Genomic DNA, 26,185 nt, shown 5'->3' with positions numbered 1-26,185 from the left:
CAGAAAACCAATATTCTAATTAAGCAAAAACACTTTCATCCTTCTCTAGGATATAGTGTTTTAGCTTAAATGTCATCACCAGATAGGTAATGGCCCATCTTTAGAGGTTTCCAGACCATCTTATTTTCTTATGAAATGCTTCCTGATCTCTTAGGATGTAACCTACTACAATTGAAGCCTTCAGTAATGAACCTTATTGCGCCTCTTTGATAAATAGTAGAATAGTTCACTTTGCTTCAAAATTTCTCAATAAACATGGCAGTGACAACTACAGAATTTCAGGGAAGATGGTCAGCACTGCAATATCATCCAAAATAACTTTAAAACAATTTTTTAAAAAATGCCTAATAAAGGAGATGAATGGAGCTTTTCATATACTTAAGATTTTTCTTTGTTTTTAACTTGACTTGGTACATTTGCACTTATTATCCAGGAGAAGGTAGTAGAGAGCATGTCAGTATTTTGTAATTTAGCTAATCTTAAGAGTCCTCTGGGCACTTGTTAAAAATATGGACCCAAAGGCTCTTTTTCAAGGTATTCTTGTCTAGGGTCTAGGGTGGGAATAGAGAATCTGTATTTTGAGGAGTTGCCACAGGGAATTCTTAGAATCAGGCGTGTGGGGAATACAGTCTACAGTGATGAGGAGGAAAGACGCTGCAGTGAAATGGTGGGGAGTCAGATCTTGGTTGTAGCTCCTACTAGCTGGGGGTAAGTTACTTAACCTGGCCCAATGTCAAACACTGCTATGATTACTGTTTGTTGTTATTGTTCTTTTTCTTTTCTCTTGAGTAATCTTCCTGTTTGTACCTTCTTATTTCTTATGCTGCAGATAGAGGACATGCAGTGGGGTAAAGGACTCCGGGAGATCCCGGCCTCAGTGTGTACACTGCCATGCAAGCCTGGCCAAAGAAAGAAGACGCAAAAGGGAACTCCTTGCTGCTGGACCTGTGAGCCTTGCGATGGCTACCAGTACCAGTTTGATGAGATGACGTGCCAGCATTGCCCCTATGATCAGCGGCCCAATGAAAACCGAACTGGCTGCCAGGATATCCCCATCATCAAACTGGAGTGGCATTCCCCCTGGGCAGTTATCCCTGTCTTCCTAGCAATGTTGGGGATCATTGCCACCATCTTTGTTATGGCGACTTTCATCCGCTACAACGACACACCCATCGTCCGGGCATCCGGGCGGGAACTGAGTTATGTTTTATTGACAGGCATCTTTCTTTGCTACATCATCACTTTCCTGATGATAGCCAAACCTGATGTGGCAGTGTGTTCTTTCCGGAGAGTTTTCTTGGGCTTGGGCATGTGCATCAGTTATGCAGCCCTCTTGACAAAAACCAATCGGATTTATCGCATATTTGAACAGGGCAAGAAATCAGTGACAGCTCCCAGACTCATAAGTCCAACATCACAGCTGGCAATCACCTCCAGTTTAATATCAGTTCAGCTTCTAGGTGTTTTCATTTGGTTTGGTGTCGATCCACCCAACATCATCATAGACTATGATGAACATAAGACAATGAACCCTGAGCAGGCCAGGGGAGTTCTCAAATGTGACATTACAGATCTCCAAATCATTTGCTCCTTGGGATATAGCATTCTTCTCATGGTCACATGTACTGTGTATGCCATCAAGACTCGGGGTGTCCCAGAGAATTTTAATGAAGCTAAGCCCATTGGATTCACTATGTACACAACATGTATAGTATGGCTTGCCTTCATTCCAATTTTTTTTGGCACTGCGCAGTCAGCGGAAAAGGTAAGTGAAAATTCACACCACACCACGTTTCAAAAATGTGTTCATTTTTGTAAATATTGAAACCAACTTGATTGTGTAGAGTGAGAAGTTCTATATATGCAGAATGGTATTCCCAAGAGTAGAGAAATCCTGGATTAATAGGCATCCATGCTATAGAAGTCTAAAAGCAACAGTGAACTGTGCTACATTTATTCCAGTGGAAGCCAACCAAAGTTAGCCTTCTGAAGTTAATTTATCATAGAATTATTCAATGTAGCAAGAGCTTTTCCAGTATAAAATTATCTAATCTATCTAAATTAAACTTTCATGTTCATTCATTTCCCACTCTCTGTATTTACACACGTATTTCTTTGAGATAGGAAAAGAGGGCCACAGTGCCTTATCCTCCAGGATAAGGATGGTCGTTACTAGCTCTCTCTCTCTTCTTAGTGGCTATGTAGGCTGTGTCTGTGGACTGGATCTAGTATATGAGCTATACAGCATATTAGAGTTGCCCAATTGCACATATGTGTGTGTCTGTGTACATATATATATATATATAGAAAGAAAGAAAGAAAGGAAACCAGATGGGTGACTTCAAGAGAGATTTAGTTATCATTCCACCCCAGGCTCCCTACAGCTAGATGTACATTAATCACATCAAGTGATGCAGAGTGATCCCCGAGACTCAACTTTCCAGCAGAAGGAGGAACGGTAGGTAGGAAAGCACGTGTCAGCAAGCTGTGAAAGTTCAGTTTTCAAACTTAGTGGGCCCTAATATGTTGATCCTAGATATGGTTAGTGTACATGCTCCCCCAATATAGTTATAAGTCTTTATGACTCTGTAAATTAGTCAGCCCTAACGCGTTGATTCTTAATGAAGTTAATATATGCCTAGCTGTAGGTCTGACATGCATGCGAATTAGGCAATGCCAAGGTGTTGTTCTAGACATGACTCGTATACATCTGACTTCCATACTCACCCCATCTGGCTATTGCTTTGTGTATATGCAAATTGGGGAATCCTGATACGTTGATCTTAATAAGATGTGGTTTCTTTCACTTGATGAAGGCGGCTCTGACATGTTGGGACAGCTCAAACCAGAACTGGGACCTAGAGTCCTAAGTGGAACACTCTACAGGACAGAACACAGCTGTAGCTTGATGAGAAGTTAAGACATTGGGGGTCCAGCCTAATGCCATGTTACTTTGGAGAAGTCTCAAATATTCAGGGACTTCGTGCCCTAAATGGGGAAAACAAGGATTGAAACAGGAATGTCTACAAATCTACAATTTTATGTTTCTAGAAATTAGTTGAATCTGATTTTTTTATTGTAACTTCTGTTCTTTGTATAATAATATAAAGGATTTGGCTGGTTTCCTAACTAAAAATGTGTCTTTTACCTAAATTGTTTGACTCAGAAGCTATAAGTTTGGACTGTGTTTAAAAAAAAAAAAGTGAATATCTCATGAAAGCACGAAGAATTCTAAAACCAAGCACAAGTGAACAGTTCCAGATTATGGTGTTAGTCATAAAATGTCTTAGAGGAAGTTCTTCTAAAATATATGCTCAATGAGCATAGTATGTTTCCAACTGTATGTTTCAAATTCATAATTCATATTTACTGTCTGTGAAACCAACTTGATTTTCATTTTATTGCTTCTATCTATCCCTGGGCCAAGGGAATGGTAAAATATGAGTTAGGGTAGTGAAATGCAATAGAGAGAAGAAGAAAAACAGTTCTCCAAATGTATGCTGGTAAGTTGATAATCATTGAACTTTTTATGGGGAATGACGTGCGTCCTCCAAACCTATGGAGGTAATAGTTATTTTGTTCTTAAAACAAACACAGTTCCCCATACAACAGGTTAAAACATTAAGTTCCTATAAATTTATTCTTGAGGACTATAAAAGGCAGGAATAATTGCTGTTGTTTTATAGATGAACCTTGTTGTAATGCATATTTGACAATATATGTCTCTCTTATTTCATTTGTCATTTCTAGCCATTTCTAGTCGTGACTGTGAATCTTTTCAATAAAGTCAGGGGTATAATTTACTCGTCGAAAAACCTGAAAGCGATGCAAGCTTTCAGGAATTGAATTCACTGATTCTAGTTGTTCTGGAAGACATTGTGCCGGTAGGAGTGAACTGTAGGGAAACTTCAGCTGTCTTCAAACAGGGTGCTTTGTAGCTCGGAGTATAGAAGACACATGTTACTCTTTGTAGACTCTCAATGGGTTATGATGTTTTACGTGGTTGATAGGCACAATTAAAGATACTGAATTGCCAAATGGGAACAGTGAATTGTCATATGAAAATGCATACACCCTAATGATAGACATATGGCTAGAGAAGCATGAGTGATCAATTAAAAATATTTTACGTACGTGAAACCATGGAACTTAAATTGCAGAAGGCGGCAAATTGCCAAAGGCACCAGAGAAATCTCAACAAGAGGCATTATTGCCAAGATAGCAACATATAGAATCATAGCCCTTCCATTTTTGTTTAGATTTAACAGTTTAAATGTTTCAAGTGTAAGAATTCCATTGTAACAGAAAACATACAACAAAAAGATTAGGCAGTGAGTTCAGTAATAACTATTTACTGTTTCAGGAAATTGAATTCATTTTGATTACACAGGGATATCTGTGAAGTTTCTCATCAGCTGACTTCATTAGCACAGCATAAAATATGAGAAATGTTTCTTATTTTCCTGCAAAACGTCAAACCCCATGAAGTTTGCTTTTGTTAGGGAGGGTGCAGGAGATTCTCGCTATCTCGTTTTATCACTGTTAACCCTGTGACTTCCAGAGTGAAGATCTTGCAATGTGGCCAGGATGGAAGAGGTAAACTTTAGCCATAAGAGAATGATTCTAGGTTTTAGGACTGATATTTAGGCGACTGTAGTGATTCAAGGAAACACTGCAAATGGGAAAGCAATAGCACAGTAAGCGCTAGCTGGCCTAATGAAGTGTGGTAACATCCCATTGTCATCCACTGGCACTGTGTGGTAGAGGACTAGATTGTTTTCCATGAAAAACAAAGACTTGACTTGTGGATGCATCTATACAGGGAGTTGTGCATGAAGCTGGGAAAGAAGCATACTCCAGGTGGGGAAGATAAAGGTTACCCCATCAGAATCTGAGAAACCCCATAGATGCTATGTTCATCCAGAGTTTTTTAGCCAGTTCTTGTCTGGAGAACTTTCTAAATAAGCCAGCATATTTATTTATTGTACATGTAGCTTTGTACCCCTTGGCTCTGCAAATGGAAAGTAGACTTTAGTATAAAAGCAATGAGATCAGTGGGCCTCAGAGGTCTTCCCCTCTGTGCATCTGTATTTGTTTGGTTAGGAGGATGGTGAGAGAGGAGAAAGAAAAGGATTGAGGCATTTGCTGGTCAGAGAAAAATGCTGGAAAAAGAATAATGGCTTGAAGAAATGACTATGCCTTCTACAATGGCACCCGTGGGTCAGTCTTCTCACAGAACAGATCGAGGGTGGGTTACAACACTTAAAAAAAGGGATGATTTGGTTTAGATTGAAGCATTATTCCTCTGAATAATTTGGGCTACAGAACTAGGACTACTGTTGGCAATCTCTGAACCAGCTCAGGGTCCTTAACTCAGTGGTTCTCAAAGTTGTGTCTATGAAAATGCCCACAGGAATTTGTTTTAAGAAATATTGCATTTTTGCCCTTCCCAACTGGTTCAGTAGGGCTGGAATGGGGCCTAGAGCTCTAGATTTTTTAACAAGCATGCTGGAAAAATGTCAGTGGAAACCAAGCATGATTCTTAAAATTGCCTACACATTTTCTTTCCGATCCGCAGAAGACGTCCTATAAATATTTCCTCAATTTTTAATTTCAGAGCCTTTGGGAATAAATTAATTCTCATCCCAAGCATATTGGAGGTCCCAAGATCAAGGAACCAGGAGATCAGAAAGACACTACCCAGGATCAAAGACAAAGTCTAAAATCAGAAGGTCTGAATGAAATGCCAACTCCAAGGTTCTGGGCCAGAGAACTTAAAAGCCAGGACAAAGGCACTGGCCCTGGGACCAGAGATAGCAAGAGGACAGGCTGATAGCATTGTTTCCCAGAAGTATTTCTTGAAGGGCTAGGACTATAGGCCATGACCTTTTGATCTTCCCCATGTAGCAGATAGCTCCCCAGAATCTGAACACAAAGCAAAACCAGCCTAGGACCAATAGGAGGATCAGAAATATTTAGCAGGTGGGTAGATATTCTCCGATCCATGCCCAAGGCAGACATCACTAATCAATCATGGCATGCTTCCCCTGAACACAAGAATGGTCTTGAAATTCTTATCAACACAGTTTTCAGGCAACCCCTACCAATAAATCAGAACTGGAATGAATTTGAAACCCATGTGCCGCTTCTGATTTAGTATTGGGCTTCCACAAATGACCATTGATATTTCTTCTCATCCAGCTGTTTCTGGTTGTTGCGTGAAAGCCAATGAATAGCTTTCATTAAGATTAATCCACTTAAAGGTAAAGAATAGTCAGGGAAATGGGGGTGTGCTTTCATTAGTCTTTATTTGGTCTCTGATTACACATCTTTGTTTTTTAATTACCAAATGCTGTACAGAAAGGCACAGTCCTAGTTCTCTTAGGGCCTAATATATTAGTTTATGCTTCTGTGCTGTTTGATTTGATTAAAATTTTCTCATGGTCTTTCAGTAGTTGAACTAACAATGGAGAGGCACCTGCTATGCCTCTAGTACTCTGTGAAGGACTATGATGCAGAGTCCTTGTCTGTCAGGAACTCACAAGCCAATAGGTTGACCAATAGGTTGACCAATAGGTCAACACGGAACTTCAAAGAAACAATGAAAGGGTGAGGCATGCTACAATCGTCACACAAAGAATGAAGGTTGGGCACACAGAGAAGGGAACAACACTGAAGCTTCAGAGAAAATGTGACAAGTATATTGAAGTTACTGAGCAGAGAAAGTGATACGACAATCCAGTAAGAAATGATATCACGTGTAAAAACGTAGAGAGGCGGTGTTTTCAACACATGGCACGTGGAGTGAGGAGACAGATTACACTTACGTGACTATGACTCTTGCAAAAATGAGAGCGTGTAATAATAAAATTCAATAAAACCTCATTCTATGAGCAAGTTTTGAAACAAAGTAATTCCAATGTTACATTCTCAAATTAAACTTTTGGCAGGAATCGCATCTTTTCAAAGTGGTAAGCCAAGTTAATTTTAAATAGTATAGCTTGTACGATGAAATACCTGCTATCCTTTCTCAGGGTGAATATTCCCTTATGCACATGTTGAATTATGCATGGTCTTCCCTTGATGAGATTCCACTCCGCTCTGGTTTCGTGGGCCTGGACTCTGCAGCAGACGTAATGATGCAGTGAGGAGTAGCGAAGCCAAACTGTGCAGGACAGCGTTTGGACTTTCTCTTTGAAGCTATGGAGATCCAACAAAAGTTCATGAATGTGGGAGGAATGTGAGAACAGGCTATTTTGAATGGGAATTCCAGGGATGTTCTTGAGGATGAGCAAATGTGAAGCAGCTAGATGTAAAAGAAACTGGTTAAGTAGTGATTGCAATAGATTGACAAAAGATGGCACTGGTTTTGAAGAAAGCCTGAGGGACTAGAAAAGATAGAGCAGGTTTGAAAGCTGTTTTGAACGTTGTGAACATTAAAAGAATAAGTGAGTAGACTATGCCTTATCTTTCCTTTTGTGTTGTTGCTTTATTACTGAAATAGATACTTACAGATTATTTTCTCTTTTGGATTTTACAAGTAACATTGTCCACTGTTAAATCTTTTTTCAAATAGCAACTAAATGAGGAAAGAAATACACTGTTATTGCATCCTCTAGAGGCAATCATTGTCAACAGTATGACAACTCTACTTCTAGATCTATAAATACGCACAAATTCACACACAGACACAAACATATTTTAAAGAAAAACCCCATATTTTCCCTTCTGGAATGCTTAATAAGAACTTTCACCTTGCTATCTAAACACAGTGGACAGGAATATCCCCATGTACAATTTATGCCGAGGCCGTATGTGCACCCATGCTGAGCTGGGCATGCGCACCTAGAGTTGAGGGCTTGCTTCTGTTGTTTAGTTTTGTCTGTTTGAATTAACACCAGAAGCAAATGAAACCATCTCCTTTTTGCTTCCTACTGTGACCTTGGTGATAACTGAGCTTCTTTCCGAACAGCCCTCTAAAACCTGCTGTTTGCGCGCCTGGCATTAGCCAACGGCTTGGGTAGCATAGTCCTCTGTTGTCCCCTCATGATGCATCGGCTAATTTCTGCTGCAGTCACCTACGATAATTTGAGCCTTTACTGTCTTAGTCCCTTCCTTTAGCCAGAATAGCTAGTTCAGCAGGTAAAAGCCAAGAGCCTGTGTAAAACTGAGCTGAGCTAGAACTAAGAAGGAAATCCTCACTATGCTAAAACAAAGGCCCCAACCATTCAAGATTTGAACAGAGAGGCACTTGAGAAAAAATTCCTGCTAAAAGGGAAGACCCAACAAGAGATCTTGAATCTGTCCCCCAGGGAGTGGTCCCTGAAGTCTGCTTTTCTCATTAGGTGTCTTCCACTTTGCGACCTCAGCCACCAAAAGACCCAGCCACAGAACCAGGCCTTACCTTTCTAACTGGTACCAGGATAATAAGGCAAATCTCTGTTCCTTAGCATTTCTAGAGCATCAGAGACCACTTAATTTTAGAAAGAACTTCTCTCAAAGCACAAGAAAGTATAACAGAACATAGTCTGATGTGAGCATTCAAGGGTCTGCCAAATCCACCTTCGAGGTCTTGAGCTCCCCATACTATAGGTCATTATACTGGCCCAACTAGGATTTCTTTTCCATCCCAGTTGCCCCCTGGTCCTGGAAGCTGGTCTGTTGGCCATTCTCCCTGCCCCATCATCCTATAGTATCAGAAACCTCATCATTGTACATCTTGGATGTGATGTTTAACCTCTTTGGTTCTAAGTTCTTTCATCTCCACAATGGGTGTAATTATTACTACACCTGGGTTTTAAGAGAAAATGAGATCTTTAACTTGCTGAGCACAACATTTAAAAGACATGCTATCAGGTGCTGATAACTGTGTGGAACAATTGGAACTCTCCTACACTGCTGGTGGGAATGTAAAAAGTGCACTGCTGGTGCAATCACTTTGGAAAACAGTTTAGTAGTATTGGTTCACAAATTGGCCCCCGTACATGGAGGGCAAGGAGAGACCGAAGAAAGATGCAGACCACTCCAGATTGGTAGATGGCAAGGAACTTACTTACAAGGCTTGTCTTGGGTGGCCACAAGACAGGTAGATCTTTGAACCCACCTGCCAGAATTTTAAAAGCTTGTAGAGAGGCCTTAACTCACATATACCATCCAGATGGTCTCAACACCACCTTACCCTCTCGAGACTATTCCTTTAAAATGGCTCCCACTGTGGGAATGGTGAGCAGAATGTATATTCCAAGGACAGGAGATGGGGTGAGGAGCCTCTGGTTGCTTAGGTCTAGCTCTGGGGTCAACTGATAGTCACATCCTCTCTATGACCTCCTCCAACAAACAGGCTCTTAACAAGTTAAGTATGCGCCTACCATACTACTCTAGCCATTCTTCTTATGTCTTCACCCAAGAGAAATGAAAAAATATGTCCATACAAAGACTTGCACATTTCTTTTTCTGTAGCTTTATTTTTAATAGTCCAAAACTGGGAACAGCCTAATGCCCATCAACAGGGGCACGGATAAACAAATTGGTGTCCATCCATAAAATGGAATACTACTCTGCAATAAAAAAGCAATGAACTATTGATATATCCAATAGCAAGGATAAAAAAGAGTGTATACTGTATAATTCCATTTATAGCAAATTCTTTTAAAAATTCAAATTAATCTATAGTGATAGGAAGCAGATCAGTTGTTGGCTAGGGATGGGAGGATGAAGATTTACCAAGGAGCACAAGGTAATTTGAAGGGTAATGTATGTGTTCACTCTCTTGATTACAGTGTTGGATACAGAAGTATCCTTATATCAAAACTGATCAAATTGTATACTTCAAATATCTGCAATTTATTGTCTATCAATTATATGTCAATAAAGCCATAAAATATCTCATTGCATCCAAACTCTTCCTCTCCTTTTCCTCCTCTTTCTTGAGACTTCATCAATTGCTCTTCTACCTGTTGACCTATCTGCACAGTATTGAAACTGGAAATTGCATCCATAATGAAACTAGAATTGTATAAATGAATTAGAGTATAGAGAGAGCTTCAGACACTCTCTGCATGTGGTAAATACTCAGTAAGAGAACTATATCCTTCTACCCTAGGTTCTCCTTAGCAAAAATTTCTGTGTAGGTCAAGGCAGGCAGCTCAGCCGAAGGTAAAATAGTCATGTATTTGGGGAAACCATAAGTAGAGGCTATAGTATAGATTAGGGGGATGACAAGAGCTAACTCTGGAGAGGTGGGTATAGAGGAGAAATCTTGGAGAACCATGTATGCTTTTTAGGCAAGTAGAGTGGTTGTGCTTCAAGGACCTTTAGGACAGAGGTATGACGTGTTGAATACATTTTAGAAATATTATTCCTTGCTTATCAGTGATGGTTTGCATGATAGTTGTGATATTGTGATTTATAATAAACAAATATTTGGTTTCATCAGGCACAGAGCTCCTAAAACCCTTGGAATTTCCTAAGTGATGAGAGCAATAGAGGTATCTTTTGTTATGTTAATGAGGTGACTTTTGGACTGCATCTAAGAATGGAAGCTTGTTGCCAGGAGAACCACCCATGTGATTAGAGGGTAGGAAATTTCAGTCTCACCCCCTTGGTCTCTGGGCAGAGGAGAGGAGGTGGAGGTTGAATCAACTGCCAATGGCCAATGATTTAATCAATCACTCCCATGTAATGAAGCCTCCATACAAAACACAAAAAGATGAAGTTCAGAGAGCTTCTGGTTGGTGAACATATGGAGATTTGGGGAGAGTGGTAGGCTCAGAGAGTATGGAAGCTCTGCACCCTTTCCTCATATCTTACCCTGTGCATCTTTTCCATCTGGCTGTGCCTGAGATACAGTCTTTTATAGTAAACCAATAATCTAGTAGGTAAAATGTTTCTTCCATAGCTGGTAGGTCAGAAGCTCAGATGACAACCTGGGCCTGCAACTGGCATCTGAAGACAGGGAAGGGGACAGCCTTGTGAGACTGAGTTCTTAACCTATGGAATCTGGTGCTATCTCGCAGGGTAGATAGTGTCGGAATTGAGTTGAACTGTAGGACACCCAGCAGGTGTCAGGACATTGCTTGGCAGTGTGGGGAAAAACCCTCACACATCATAATTGGATGCAGAACGTTTTGAAGTTAAGATGTGAAACTCTACCCTGAGGAGACAGACTGTGGTTACCGCTGATGATTTAATTGGACTTTCCTTATATGCAAATTTTAGATAGTATACAACCTGAGGGAGGAGGAAGAATGAGAAGTCTCTTGGGGGAAAAGCTTAGATGAGAGCCAGTAGCCAACTGTGAACCCCACCCTCTTCCCTATCAGCAAAGGGGCCAGCAAACCTCCCATATCAAAGAACTTTAGATGTGACCTAGGGATTACAAATCTGCTCTCTTGCCTGCTCTGTAGGATGGTTGCTGGGGAAGAGACTTTGGAACGCTGGCTCCAGTCTACATCTTCCTTCCCCAAGTTAAGAGAAAGGCCTACAGGTGAGACTGCAGCACAATAGTAGTTGATATATATCATGAATATCAGTAAGAGTTGGTTTTGAACAGTGCCCATATACTGTACTAGAAATACTGTGTTTACACAGTCTCCTTTGTTTTGGGCGTTCTCAGTGTGTTGCCACCAGTCTGGTTTCTTCCAAGAATAATGGATTGCTGACTCTTGAACTGCAAGAAGTTCCTAATGAGTACAGCTGTCTTCAGCTGATTGGCATGTGGGTCTTGAGAATCAGAGTGTATGCCATCTGCTGTGGAGCTATGCACCCTCAGATGGCCCAGCTTGTTAACCCATGCCTTTAGTACCTCTCTGCCCCAGCTCAGCACTGGATTTAGCTCTGCAAGTCTGACTGGGTTTGGCACTAAAGCCACTAGGGAGTCAGTGTATTGGGAAGTGAGCAGCATCAAATAAATAATAATCCAATTACAGACTTCAAGGAGGGCTCATGTGGAATTTGTCAACTCTGAACAAAAGTCACATTTTCCCATTTCAGTCTCATGTACATGAAAATGTTAGGGAAGGGGAGAGGAGACAAATAGTCAATAGAGGAATTGTAGGGGATGGTTGAGAGTGCGCTGTGGCAAGAAATGTAAAGGACAAGTGAATGCCACTCAATTAGTGACTCCTTGAGATTCTCGAAAGTCTCTGTACATCTGTACATAGACATGAAGGAGGAACCTCAGGCACAGTGGATCATCACTAAAAATCTGTTGGTGGACAACTGAAGGACTGAAACAAAAAGTCCCAGGGCCAGCCCAATGGCCTAATCATTTAGTTCGGCATGCTCTGCTTCAGCCGCCCAGGTTCAGTTACCAGGTGCAGACCTACACTACTTGTCAGCAACCATGCTGTGCCAATGACTCACATACAAAATAGAGGAAAATTGGCACAGATGTGAACTCAGGGAGAATCTTCCTCAAGCAAAAAGAGGAAGATTGGCAACAGACGTTAGCTCAGGATGAATCTTGCAAGTGCCATTTTCTTTCTTGTATTGTAGGCTCCCTAATCTTCACTTTGAACTTTGATGTGATCTTCCTTTTCTGATTTATCACTTGCAAGAAGCTAGTAATCTTTCCAAAGAGGCTTGATTTATATATAAGAAGTCTGTTGTTCACACCTGGGAGATTCTGGCTAACAGACTCAAAGTCCCAGATCAGTTTGTAATGACTGGGTTTGAGCGTCCAAGACCACATATTTAGGTTGGCTAAATCTGCCTTCCAATTCTATCAATTCCATTGTGTTTCTCTGGTAACCTTCTCAGTGCCATGTCAAAGTGACCGGGTTGGGATGCGATGGCCAAATTGCATTGTTGATGAGGCAAGGGCTGCTGCCTGGTGCTGGACCAAACACCAGAAGAATGGGGTGCTTACTTTTAACCCAGCAATCAGATCATTATCTCTTTGTTTAATATCCTAGACCTTGAGGTGTAGAAGTATCTTGGACATTTTTTCTTTTTTAAGAAACTTAACTGAGAGGCAAGGAACCACCCAGATGTTTCTAATTTGTATAGTGAAATTTAATTTAATTTTAATCCCTTTTTCCCAGAATCCTTGCTAGGTAGACAGGGGAAGGGGTGTTTTATAAGACCTTCGCACTTTTGTGTTAGTTTCTGAGTTCGCACACTGCCTAGTTAGATCATAATGGGGAATGGGCTCCGAATCTTCAGGTTTTCCACTGTTGTTGAAAACGTGGCACCAAAGCTACTAAACAACAAACAGAGGCAAACTACTGACAGAGGAATTGAACTGACAACTCTAGGAATGCCTGTGTCAGATAAGGAGACTTCACCCTGTGATTGCAGGGTTGAGAGCTATGTGGATGATGAGTAAGCGAGCTCATTAAATTTTAGATCCTAATAAAAGCCTTCGGGAAATGGAAGGGACTACCATTTCATTTTGTCATAGAGATCCAGTTTCCCACCACAGCCATTAGGAAAACAAAATGTGAAGAAATGATTCCTTAATGGTGATGCTGGCGATCAGTCTGCCCAATAGAGAGGCACTGGTGTCTGTAAGGGGTCCTCAGGTACCTAAAATTGAAAATTGTCCCTCTAACGCCCCATTCAGCTTTATGTTCCAATTGATTGCTTGGCTTATAACCAAGCAACCAGATGGTATTTTGATCCATTGCTCCCATCGCACAGGTCTAAAAAAAACGGGTTAGTAGATGTCCTGAAATAGCACATATGTAAGGTTTCGTTCCCCATAATGACACTATCTTTTTTCCTCCAGTGCCTACCCACCCTGAGCTAGCTATTGTAGAAGAGAGTGTTTTAAAATAGTTTCCTTTTCTTTTAGAATGGTACTGTTATTTAACAATTGATTTTTAAGCGCCTGTGACATGTCAGACCCTGAGACCCCAACAACTGGGGATCATATCACTCTCTTTTTAAAAAATTCCTCCAGTAGTTTTCTGTTGATATTATTATTATTACTATTCCCTCCCTGTCGTCATCAGAATTAGAATAGTATTTAAATTGTTCCTTAGAGTCTATGAGACTTAGTTCAAGGGTCACAAACTATGGCTTATGGGTCAAATCAACCAGCTGCTTGTTTTTATAAATAAAGTTTTATTGGAATAGTCAGATTCATTCATTGACATACTGCCTATGTCTGCTTTCATGCTACATGGGCAGAGTTGAGTAGCCGTGGCAGAGCTGTACGGCCTGCAAAGCCAAAAATATTTATAATCTGGATCTTTATCAAAAAAGCTTGCTGTCACTGCCTTAGATGGTCTGGTACCTTCCTATCTTTCTGAACCTCGTTCCCTATGTTTCCCATGCTCCTTGTCTTCCCTTCAGTCTTGCTAATAAGATCTTTGCCCTTGAACACACTGAGACTGTTTCCTTCCCAGGACCTTTGCACAGGATGTGCTGTCTCTCTGGGATGCTGTCACCCACAACTTCTCATGCTGACTCTTTCTCATCATTCAGATCTCAGCTTACAGACTCATATCAGAGGGTCTTTTAACTCTCCTCCATCCACACTGAAGTTATCTTCATGCTAGTTACATTCTGTCTCTTCCTAGCATTCATTAGTAACTGATGAATTAGTTATTATTTTGAACGGTTATTATTTAGTTCATGTGCTTTTTGCCTGTATTGCCTCATGAATACAAGTACCCGAAATGCAAGCACTTTGTTCCTCTGGATCGTCTCTGGATCCCTGAGGCCCTGAACTGTGATTGGCATGTTGTAAGTGCTCAATAAATCTCTGGGGGTTGAATGAATGGATGAATGAATGAATGAATCTGTTTTGGAGTAAGGCACAGCCCTTGCTCTCAATAAACTGTTTAGAAGTGGAGAAATCCATGGAAACCAATATCTGTGAAAAGTGCTAACATATAAAATCATAGGAAAGTAGCAAGAAATGAGAAAGATTGGTCTTGCTGGAGGAGTATGTCCATGAAGACTGCACAGACAAGACAAAGCTTCAAGGAAGACCAGATGTTGTTAGACAGATAAGGTCTTTCTAAACTGAAGGAATTGATTGTGAAAGTTATTTACTGAAATTGATTACCAATGAGTATACAAAGATGTGCAATCTCACAAGTGATTTTCAATTTTTAGGATAGCAAAGATGAAGAAAAAAATCCAATAATACATATGATGGTGAGGGCGTGGGAAAGTGGATATTCTTTTGAACTGCAAATGGATGTCTAAACTGACGAAATCTTAATGAAGGTAATTTTACACTGTGTGACAAAAGCCTCTAGAATGCCTTTTGACCCAGTATTTCCATTTTTAGGAGTTAGGGATAACAAAGAAATTGGAAACATTCCCAAAGTTGGAGGTACCAGAATATTCATCACAATCTAAATGTCTAGCCAAAGGGAAGTAGTTAAATGCATTATAGAACTTTCATACAATGTACTACCTGAGATTATTAAAGATGATGGTGCAAGTTACAGAGCTTGAAATACCAATCACTAAACATTCTCTATGTATCAATCACTAGGTTGAACAATTTACTTTTATTATTTCAAAAGCTTCAAATCAAACACTAAATAGGTACTAATGTCCATGCATTCACAGATGAGGAAACAGAGATTTATAGAGGGTAAGTGACTTTCCCAAGGTCCCAGAGCCAGGAAGGGACAAAGAAAGTTGCTGCTCAAACCCTGTCTCACATAATCACCACACTCTGGAATACAGACAGTAGCAATAGAAATGGTCATTTCAGTTACCCTGGAAAAATTACTTGACCTTGCTGTGCCTTGATTTCCTTAGTTGTAAAATGAGAGTGATAACAGTATTTATCTCATAAGAGTTTCATGAGGATAAATGAGTTAATTCATTATTTCTATGTGTACGTATACATATACGCATTCCATATATATGAAACACACACACACACATACATACCCCGCACTGTTGTGTATGCTGAGGAAGCAGCAGGAAGCAAACGAGATAAATTTCTCAGTCTATATTGCAATGGAGGGAAAGTAGATTTTAAATAAGCAGATGGAAAATATAGAAAATGTCAGACTGTGGCAAGTAATATGGAAAAAAGTAACAGGGAGAGGAAATGCCAGGATGGGGGAGAAAGTGTTTGCAATTTTGAATGGGTGCTCAGAGAAGACCTCACTGAGAAGATGACCTTCGAGCAAAGATGTAAAGAAGCAAACCGTGAGGAGATGTGAGAGAAGAGCATTCCAGGTAGAGGTAACAGCAGGTGCAAAGGCCCCAAGGCAGAAGTATGCCAGAAATGTTTGAGAAATAACAAAGAGGGCAGGATAAGTGAGGAGGCACACAGTAGGAGGTGAGCATGGAAGGACAGGGAACAGGGCATCAGTTCACGTGGAACCAGCTTGGATAAGACGGGAAGCCTTTGGAGGGCTTTGTGTGCAGGCAAAATTATCTGACTTAGATTTAGAAAGGATCAATCTGACATGCATTTATTTCATGTAAAGTACTCAAAGCAGTGCCTGGTACATATTAAGTGCTCAATAAAATTTAGATATTTTCATTTGTGTATTAGCACCGTCATCTTCTAGCTCAAGTATATTTTCCAAAATTTCTTCAGGGCTAGTATGTATTTTAAAAGAATAAGACAAACTACATCTTTTCTCATCCCCTTATACACCAGTGTATATGCCATTTCCCCACTGCTGGACTGAAGACAGTTTGTGCTAGAAAATACAAGGAAACTGAATTCTTGCACCACGCTGTCCTGGGGCTCAGCCTAGGAATAGCTGAACCCAAGTAGACCTGAGCAGGCTGGTGACTTCATTCCTGGGACCAGGCACTGGGGCTGCCACCGGTAATGATGCAATAATGTAAATGCAGCATCTAGAAAGAACATGGAAGGCCTTTTAATACACACGCATCTCTAAGGCTGATTCAACAATAACAATTTTGAATTTAAAATACGATTTTGATGAGATCATTGCTTCTGGCAACTGCCCCACAGGATTTCTCCTTTGGTATTTTTAAAGTACAGCTTAATCAGGTAGCAGGTAGTGAAAGAAAGGTCACATATTCATAGCCTTATTCCCTTATAATTCCTGTGATTTTCTGTATTTATCCAGTGTGCTGTTTTTGACAGTATCCAATATCAAATATTCATTCCTTCATCCCACAAATATTTATTGAAAGCCTTCTATGTGCCAGGTATTTTTCCAGGTCTTAGGCATAGAACAGAGAACCAGACAAATCCCTGCTCTCATGGAGATAATATTCTGGTAGAAAATGAGACAACACATAAATAAACAAATAGATAATGATAGGAAGAAATGGGGGAAATAAGCGAGGGTCTGGAATAGACCTTGCAGGGGCTCTTGTTCTAGATGGGGGTGATCAGGGAGGGCTGGTCACGCGGGGGGTGATCAAGCAGAAAACTGCATGAAATGAGATAGCAGAGGGAATAGCATGGGCAAAGGTGCTCAGAGAGTATGATTGGCTTGAGAAATAGAAGCTGGAGTGTAGAGGATGGAGGTAGACAACGGAATCAGGGAGAGAAGCAGAGGATGTTCATGTATGGCTTTAGAACTCATTCTAAGCCAGATGGGGGACAATGGGAGGCGTTAGAGCCCGTCTGATGTTTTAGAAAGACCACTTGGACTGCTTGTAAGGAGAAAACTAGATGGGCAAGAGAAGAGCCGGAGAGGCCAGAAGGAAGTTTCATAAGCACGTACATACTTGACAAAGCTTTTGAAAATATATCCTTGATACAATCCATGGGAAAAAAAGTGATTTACTCACAAAACAAGCATCACACATTCCTACCTTTAGAGAACCCGTTTTATCAGTTCAGTTAGGTACGCAAGGTTCGACAACTTCTCTGAAGTAGGCAAATCCTATGGGCAAGGTCCCAGGGCTACGGGCCCAATTTTTTTTCTCCTTTCTTCTGAAAAGATGTGGGTATTTCAGGTCCCACCCACCTGCCCAGTGGCCATCTGAGATAGTTCCCAGACAGCAAATGAGCCTCCCAGGTTTTCCTTCTCCCTAATTCTTTTAGCTCATTTTGCATAGCATCTTGATGCATCACATGCCATGAATCAGGACCACAAAGTAGGGCTATGTGGATTGTATCCTGCACAATGCCAGGGGCTGCTATTTACATAGACTATGATGAGAATGCCACTCCATGGAGCTTGTACAGTGTGTTGCCTGCACAACTGTACCCCGTAGCCTGCCACTGTGCTAGGCACTTAGAATAGAGATGACCAAGACGTATCTTTTCAGTTCATTGAGAGCCTAGGTTATAGTGATTACCCTTGTCTTGGCTTTCAAATGAGTCATTTGTTTATCAACAGATTTTACATAAATACAGAAGTGGCTAGGCTGTCAGCAGGGTGCATTTCCAAAAAGGCAAAACCTCCAAACCTGTCTCCTAGACAGCCCTCTGGCCGTATTCATTCTGGAAACCCATCAGAAGCAGTTCAGATCAAAGCAGGTAACTGAGGTGAGCTGCAGCAAGAGCTAATTTGAGATTCCAGACGCATCCCTGAGCACCATCTGGGCCTTTGCTGAAACATCTGCAGGCTCTCTGCAAGGCTCAGGGCCCCCTCACCGGGAGTAAGATGAGATATGCGGTCTAGGAGAAACCAGCAGATGGCGAGTTGCCTGAGCTCTTACGGGGTTAAAAGTGTCAACGCAACATCATTGTAGAAAGAGGGGTAAAGTCGCCTTCTCTTCCCTGACCTTCCCTTCCGTGCGTGTGTGTGTGTGTGTGTGTGTGTGTGTGTGTTTCTGATGTGGTCCACATTTTCTCATCTTATGTCCTCTGACACCTTCTGTTGCAAAGAAATGATCGATTCAATCAATCAGTTGATTAATGGATTGAATCATTGATTCATTCCGTCAATATGTATTTAGGAATATTGACTTTGTGCCTGGTACTGTCTAGGCCATGGGGACAGTGAAGAAAATTGACAAGATTAGTGCTTTCATGAAACTTACATTCTAGTGAGAGAAAACAATCAGCAAATAATTCCAGATGGTCCTCTGTGCTCTGAAGAAACTACAACAGGTAAACGGGAATAGAGAGTGGCTGGAGAGAGTGATGCTACTTCAGATTTGTTAGCCATGGAAGCCTTCCTTGAGGAGGTGATATTTAATCTGAATCATGATGAAAGGATCCTGAGGGCAAAGCTAATCTGTCAAACTCATTCACACTAAGGTACCAGATACTTCCGTCTCTCCTTCCTCTCCCTGTTCCTTCTTTTGTTCTTTTTTTTGGTCAAATGCTTGCTGAGCATCTACTTTCTGGGATAAAAGAGTTAAGGAATCAAATTTTCTGTTCTCATGGAACTTTCATTGTAGTGCAGGAGACAGATATCAAATTAATTAGCAAACGAGCATGTAATATATTAATTGCTTAAACGCTGCTGTGATATGATGGATGCAGAGAGGGAGGGTGGTCAGGGAAGGCCTCTGAGGGGGGTGACATTTGAGCCGAGAATAAAGCAGGGGAAGGAGCTATGAATATCTAGGGGTGGAGGGTGGGGAGGAGTGCCCCAGGCTGAATGACAAGCAGATGCAAGGAGGGGCACTGACGCAGGGGCATGGCTGTCAAGAGGAAAAGCAGAGCAAGGAGGCTTGTGTGTCTGCAGTGGAGACAGCAGGAAGGGGTGCAAGAGGGGGCAAGAACCAGATCATTGAATGCAGAATGAGCCATGATGAGGGATTTCAATTTTATTACACATTTTATGGGAAGTCATTGGAAGATTTAGAGCAAGGGACTAACATGATTTGACTTCCATTTTAAAAAGACAAGCTGGCTATTGTGTGGAGAACAGACTCCAGGGGTAAAGGTGGAAGCAGGAAGACAAATTAGGGCACAATTGTTGTAATCTAGGCAAGAGATGATGGTAGATTGGGCTGGAGGAATACTGCTAGAGGTGTTGAAAAGTGATTTAACCAGAGAGATGAGAAAATGAGCTAGACAGATTTGATGATTGACTTTATATGTTGCATGAACAAAACAGAGAAATCCACATGACTCCACGGTTGTTGGTATAAACAGCTGGGTGGAGGGCAATGCCATTTACTAAAATGGAAGTGACTAAGGGAAGGGCAGGTTTGATCAGGGGAGGGGCAATTTTTGACATTAGCTTTGAGATGCCTATGAAAGATGGTGAAGATGTTAGCTAGGAATTGGATATATAATTCTGGAATTCAGGAAAGATGCTGGGAGTTACCAGGTTACCAATGAGACTTTAAACTTTGAGACTCAATGAGAACATTTGGCATGATTGTAGACAGAAAAGTCAGAGAAATGATCTTGGGGATGCTCTAATATTTAGAACTTGGCAAGACAAGGAGGAGGTAGTAAAGAGGCCTCACAAGAAATCCAGGTAGAAAGGAAGAGAACCGTCTCCCAAAGACTGAGGGAAGAAGGTTTGGGAGGAGGAGAGAATGATCAAATGCTCCTGAGAAGTTGAGTAAGATGCAGACCAAGCCTTGACCATCAGATTCAGCAATGGGGTCATCACTGGAGACTTTGGAGAGTGGTTTGATGGAGTGGCAGGGGGGGAAGCTTGATTAGAGTAGGTCTAGGAGAGAATGAGAGGAGAGAAAGTTGCATCCGTGAGCACAGTAAAGGCTTTCAAGGAGTTTTGTTGTAATGATTCCATAAAAAATTCAAGTATGGGGCCAGTCCAGTGATATAGTGATTAATTTTGGCATGCTCTGCTTTGCCATCTGGGTTTGGTTCCTGGGAGCGGACCTACACCACTCTTTGGCAGCCATGCTGTGGCAGTGACCCGCATACGAAATAGGGGAAGATTGGCCACAGATGTTAACTCAAGGTGAATCTTCCTCCAAAACAAAAATCGAAGTGTAGCTGTAAAGACTCAAGTGGCAGGTGGAGGAGGCTACAGGTTCAAGGGAGAGTGTCTTTAAATATTTGCATGATGAAGACAATGATCTTGTAGAGAGAGGAAACAAATGCAGAAGAGTGAGGGGACTATTATCAGAGTGATGTGCTTGTTGTTTTCTTATTTGTTTTTTACAATGTTTTAAACATATAAAAACCATTCTTGGCTTCCAGGCCATACAGAGACAAGCTGCACGTACAGAGCAGATTGGGCCCATGGGCCGCAGTTTGCTGACCCCCACAGTCCAGTGCACTGTTAAATTCTCTCCCTTGACTAGAATTGGATAGACTTGTTTGCACACATCAATTTCTGGGACTGTTGTGTATGTGGAGGGTATGATGACTCCATCCATTAGGTGGTATAGACAATAAAGCTTCTGGTCCAGGATCCCTTTTGTTCTTGGTGTGGCTCAGTTTTTGTTGTTGTGGTTTGTTTCCATGAAGATGAGGTTTTAAAGTAACTTATTTATTGGAACCATGGATGACATTAGAAGTTATAATTGCAGCTTTCAACAAATAGATCCTATAGCGATGGCAGATACCAGGAAGGGAGGAAAGCTGGGACAGGAAGCAACACAGTCCCCAATTGACCAGGACACATAACAGAAGAGGGAAAGGGGAAGTGTTGGGATGAACAACAGTTTCCTTATTTTATCTCAGACAGCAAGTCTCTCCCTTCCTTATCCACCTCTGACTCCCCATAACAGACAGACAGGGAAGGAGAGCTTCATTCTCAGCAAGACCAGAGAACAAACTCCCCTTGACTATAGGATGCAGGTATTTGAGCCTTGTTAAGCCATGAAATTTGCATGCAGAGCAGAACCTTCTCTGGATCTCAGGATTCTGTTCTTTCGTTAGCAATATCTAAGATATTGCCAATGAGGAACCCAGAGCAGGGGAACTTAATGAGAAGGAGCAGTGACCACAAAATGCTTGTGTTGATGTTGGTGTCAAGACTTGTATTAGTCAGTATAGGCCAGGATATGATGCAGTAAGAGACAACTCCTCATATCCCAGCGGCTGGTGACAAAGTAAAGTTTGGTGAAGTTTAGGCAACCTTTCTCTATCTTCTAGCTATGCTATCTGGAACACACACTTCAAAGGCTGTAGTAGCAGGGGAGGGGTGAGAGAATGTCTGGGTGATGCAGGGGAATACATGGATGTTTGATAAGCATTATCTCTGCCACAGCATATGCTGTCACCAACAGCCTGTCCTTTAATAACACAGGTTCACTCAGCTTACATAACCCACCATTGATCCAACATTCTTTCCAGTAAAGACACAATGTCCTAAACCCCTACAATAGTGGAAAGAAATTTTCTTTAAAATGTTTTTATCGGTTGCCATAAAAGGGGTCTCTTGCTCTTGAACTTTGATGACAAGAGTCTTAAAGTTGTCCTTCATAAAACATTAAATCACCTAGGACTTTTTAATCCTTGGAACAATTGCAAAATTAATTTCAAAAATTGTGACCTTTGCTCAATAGGCTGAAAATCCTATTGGCAATTCTGCATTTAATGAGGTACACTTCAAAGTGGGCTAGAGACAGATGCTTCTTGACAGCGCAGAGGGTATCTATCTTCATGATGAAAAAATAAGCACTTGCATCAATAGTGAAATAGTCAATAATTGACTTTGGTGGATTAAAAATGGAGCAGTGATGACTTGAAAAATGAATTTGTCTTTCCAGAAGGACTCTAGGCTTGAATATAACGAAGATATCTAGAGTTAATGAGAGTGAAGGGCAAGGATGCAGGGACTTCATTTGTTTCTTCTAAGTCTTCATATATGCCTCTTGGAAGAGAATCCCCTCTCACATGATATTTGAACTGAAAGAACTGTGTATGTAATCAGGCTCGGTCCTTTTACTCTACAGATCTGAGAAAAGAGACTCAGATTTGAAGGGACCTGCCTAGGGGCCCATCATCAATGGAAGCATCAATTTCATTTAATGGGATACATGTAAATTATGTCTCCCACAATGCACTGAGAGTACCTCGATATCTTTACATGTGGGCTTTTTAATTATTTTTAGAAGTCTTTCTTGAATTTTTTTATTATAAAATTAATGTTTTCCATACAAAATTAAACACTGGGAATTTTAAATATTCTTTTGTTCTTTTTTTTTTTTAATGTGAAACTGAAAAGTGTTTACTTCATACTGGTTATTGTATGAGAAGAATAAGTTCAGAGCATCACTTGATGATATATTATGGACATCTGTTTGAACTTTAGTTCTGGTGTCCTGGGTGAATGATGAGAAATCCTGGACCTCAAAACGTTAGCATTCCGTTTCTGCATTAACACCTCATGTGAGAGTTTTAGTTGTGAGAGCTTGTCTCTGTTCTTATATCCAGAGGTTGACATAGGGACATCTGTGCCTGCTTCAGTATCAAAAGAAAGATGCAGGCTCAGTGACCAGCAAAGCATTGCATAACAAAGCAGTCTTTATGTGACTGTGAAAGTGTTTTACAGGCTCAGGAAGGATGGACTGTCAGAAGGACAGATAAGAACAACTGACACAGAATCTTGGTCTCCCAAGGATCAGATGGATTAGGTGGCAACTTGAACCTATGCAGCCCTAGGTAAGGTTGTCACGTACCTACTGGTGTTTCAGGAGCGCACAGTTGGGCGCTGGGTTTTCAGATCCTGACGTACTTGGTGTGGGGATTTCTAGTGAGGATATAAAGGTTGTTGAGACCTTTTGAAAGTCACTCTGTTTTCACTGATAGAGTGGAATATTCCATTAGCTATCATCACCTTAGCAACAATTTAAGTAAACAGGTCATTTAGCATCGTTCATGCAAAATATCTGGAAAACTGAAGTTTTTACTGAAGCTACTGAACTGCCCAGAAGTATTGCCATCATAGTGATACAAAATTGCTGTCTCCAGGAAAGGAATCCACTTTCACAGCTAAATTGTTCAAAAGGCCCACAATGGTACCATGATTTTTATGCTTCTTATTGTTTTTTTTTTTTTCCAGTGGATACTTAAAAATCAATTTATTTTTATTCTGGTGTGTACCAAGGGTATAGTGTTTGTTAGGATGAAAAAGCAATTTTAATTTAGTGGGAAATGGATTTTCTTTATCACAGAGAAATGTAGAATAGATGAGAGACACACTAAATAAAATTCTCATTCTCAATCCCAGGGGTTGAGGTGGCGAGATGGAGCTGGCAGAAGGACAAGTTTAGATTTTGATAATTCGGTTTGAATTTCTCCTTGGAGCTCTTAGCTGTCAATAAAAGCTCTTGGTAAGCAATACGAGTGACCTAGTTTTGCCTGTCCTGTTGAACTGGGTGTTCCAAAGCAACAGAGCACAGTGATTAGAGTTGAAGGACCAGGGTTCAGGTCTCTCTCTGCCACTGTCTACCTGTGTGGCCTAAGCAATCATTTTCTCTTCTCTGGGCATCAGTTTCCCCATCCATAAAATGGATTTCATATCATCATAAGTCTATGATTCTTAAGTTAGCTGTGAAAATGTCTTAGAATTTGCCCATATCATCTCAACCAAAGTTTTTGTTTACAATTGACTATAGATTATAGTGTCTCTGGGAAAATTCATGTTTTTAAACTAAATTATGAATAGATCCATTCATTTCAAAAGCTATATCTGAAATTTCTTGTCTATAGTTATTTCATTGCCATTTCATGTACTATTTCAGCCAATTCATGTGCTATTTCCTTATTACAGTTATTTTTGGGTGTGTGTGTGTGTGGGTGTGTGTGTGTATGAGAGAGAGAGAAGCAACCCATCTTCACCAAAGCAACCTCATTCATATCCCTCTTTGCCATCTTTCTGTGATCCAGCCACACTGACTGTAATCCCCAATACTTGCCATGTTTTGAGCTGCCACAGGGTCTTTGCACATGTTAAAAATCATAGACACATTCAAATTACATTATACTTGTTGCAGCTACCTCAAAATATCATTTATCCTCATCATTACTTTGAAGTTATGCTGGCTATTAAACCCACTGCCGTGATCTTATTATTTAAGACATTAGTAGAGAAGTGTGTGTATATATATTTAATGTCACACTTTTTAAAAGCATTTTAATAACTGTATTTTAATGTATCTGTCTTCGTTTGTAATGCTATGTCTTATTCTATGCATCTAAAGGCAATATTCTAAGAAGATTATTTCCCCAGACTGTGAAAAGTTTCCCCAGACTTCCACAGGTTTTCCCGGTCTGCCAAAGAGAAACTTGGTACCCAAAAGCTTAAGAACATCTATATTAGACCATATGTTTAGGAGAGCAAGGGCTGTATCTAGCTTTGTATATCAAACTTCTTAGCAGACTACAGGTGCTGAATAAATATACGTTGAGTGAATAAATGCAAAACTAGAAGGCTAAAGGAGATGTCTTCATTCAGGGATCTAGTTACTTAATATAATCTGCAGAAGTTTGTCTTGGAGAAAAGGTACATCAAGTCTTGTAGCTAATTAAAATGATTTAGGCTGCAAAGAACAGAAATCTGACTCACGTTGGCATGAATACCAAGGAGATGTGTGCTTATGACGTCCATAGCTGGCCAGGCTTCAGGTACTGTGTGGTCAGTGTCTCCCTGACTCACTAAGAACCTGAACTCAGGTTGTTTCCCCGTCTTGCTTCTGCTGTCTGCAGTCAAGCTCACAAGATGCTGCCAGTAGCAACTGGGGCCATGTGCTTCTTTGTTTCTGTCCAGCAAGAAAGAGAGAGACCTTCATTCTCAGTCATGGGAAATATACTCTTCCCTTCAGTATTGTGGAATCAAATTGGAATTAATGCCATTGCCTGGGCCAATAGTAGCTGCCAAGGTAAAGCCACATGTTGATTGGTTAAGACTGATCAGCATCCATCTCAGCAGTTGAGGTGGCACAGATTAAAAAATAAACAAACAATAATCCATACTAGCAATAGGAAGGGAGAAATGTTGGGCAGGCAACCAGCAGAGTGAACAACACACATCTCTTCAGGGAGGCTCATCAGAGCACACATATTAACCAGAAGAAAATGTCATTCTATCTTTGTTCAACACTTACCTTTGGAAGAGAAGATAAGGGTGGAGCAAATGTATAAAAGGATAATGTTTATAAGCAGCCCTGCTTCTGATGCCTTGAGAGAGGAATTTCACACAAGAACATGCAGAGGAAGTGGGAGCATCCGCCTCTCCTGAATAACTGCCCACTTCTCCCCGAGGGATCAGGTGGCACACTGTGACTCAGGCTTTACACACTGCAGAAGAAAGGATACAAAATGAACACCAAAATTTAACACAATTCTTTTCTGTTTTGTCATATTTTATTCTTCATATCCATTCAGTATCCATCTCTCCGATTACCATCTACAGAAGAGATGAAAAAGAAAGAAGTGAAAAGT

General features: G+C 40.8%; 1 protein-coding gene across 1 annotated transcript in view; it reads left to right on the top strand.

Annotated features, from left to right (window-relative positions):
- Nucleotides 1-26,185, top strand: part of GRM7 (glutamate metabotropic receptor 7) — a 770,519-nt gene that overhangs the window by 649,560 nt on the left and 94,774 nt on the right. Inside the window, exon 8 of the mRNA XM_046681325.1 lies at nt 830-1,765. Within this exon, the coding sequence (XP_046537281.1) occupies nt 830-1,765 (936 nt within the window). The remainder of the gene's footprint in view (nt 1-829; nt 1,766-26,185) is intronic.

Source organism: Equus quagga, chromosome 1, assembly GCF_021613505.1.
Source record: "Equus quagga isolate Etosha38 chromosome 1, UCLA_HA_Equagga_1.0, whole genome shotgun sequence".
Classification (NCBI taxonomy): Eukaryota; Metazoa; Chordata; class Mammalia; order Perissodactyla; family Equidae; genus Equus; species Equus quagga.
This window is presented reverse-complemented; position numbering and strand designations above follow the sequence as displayed.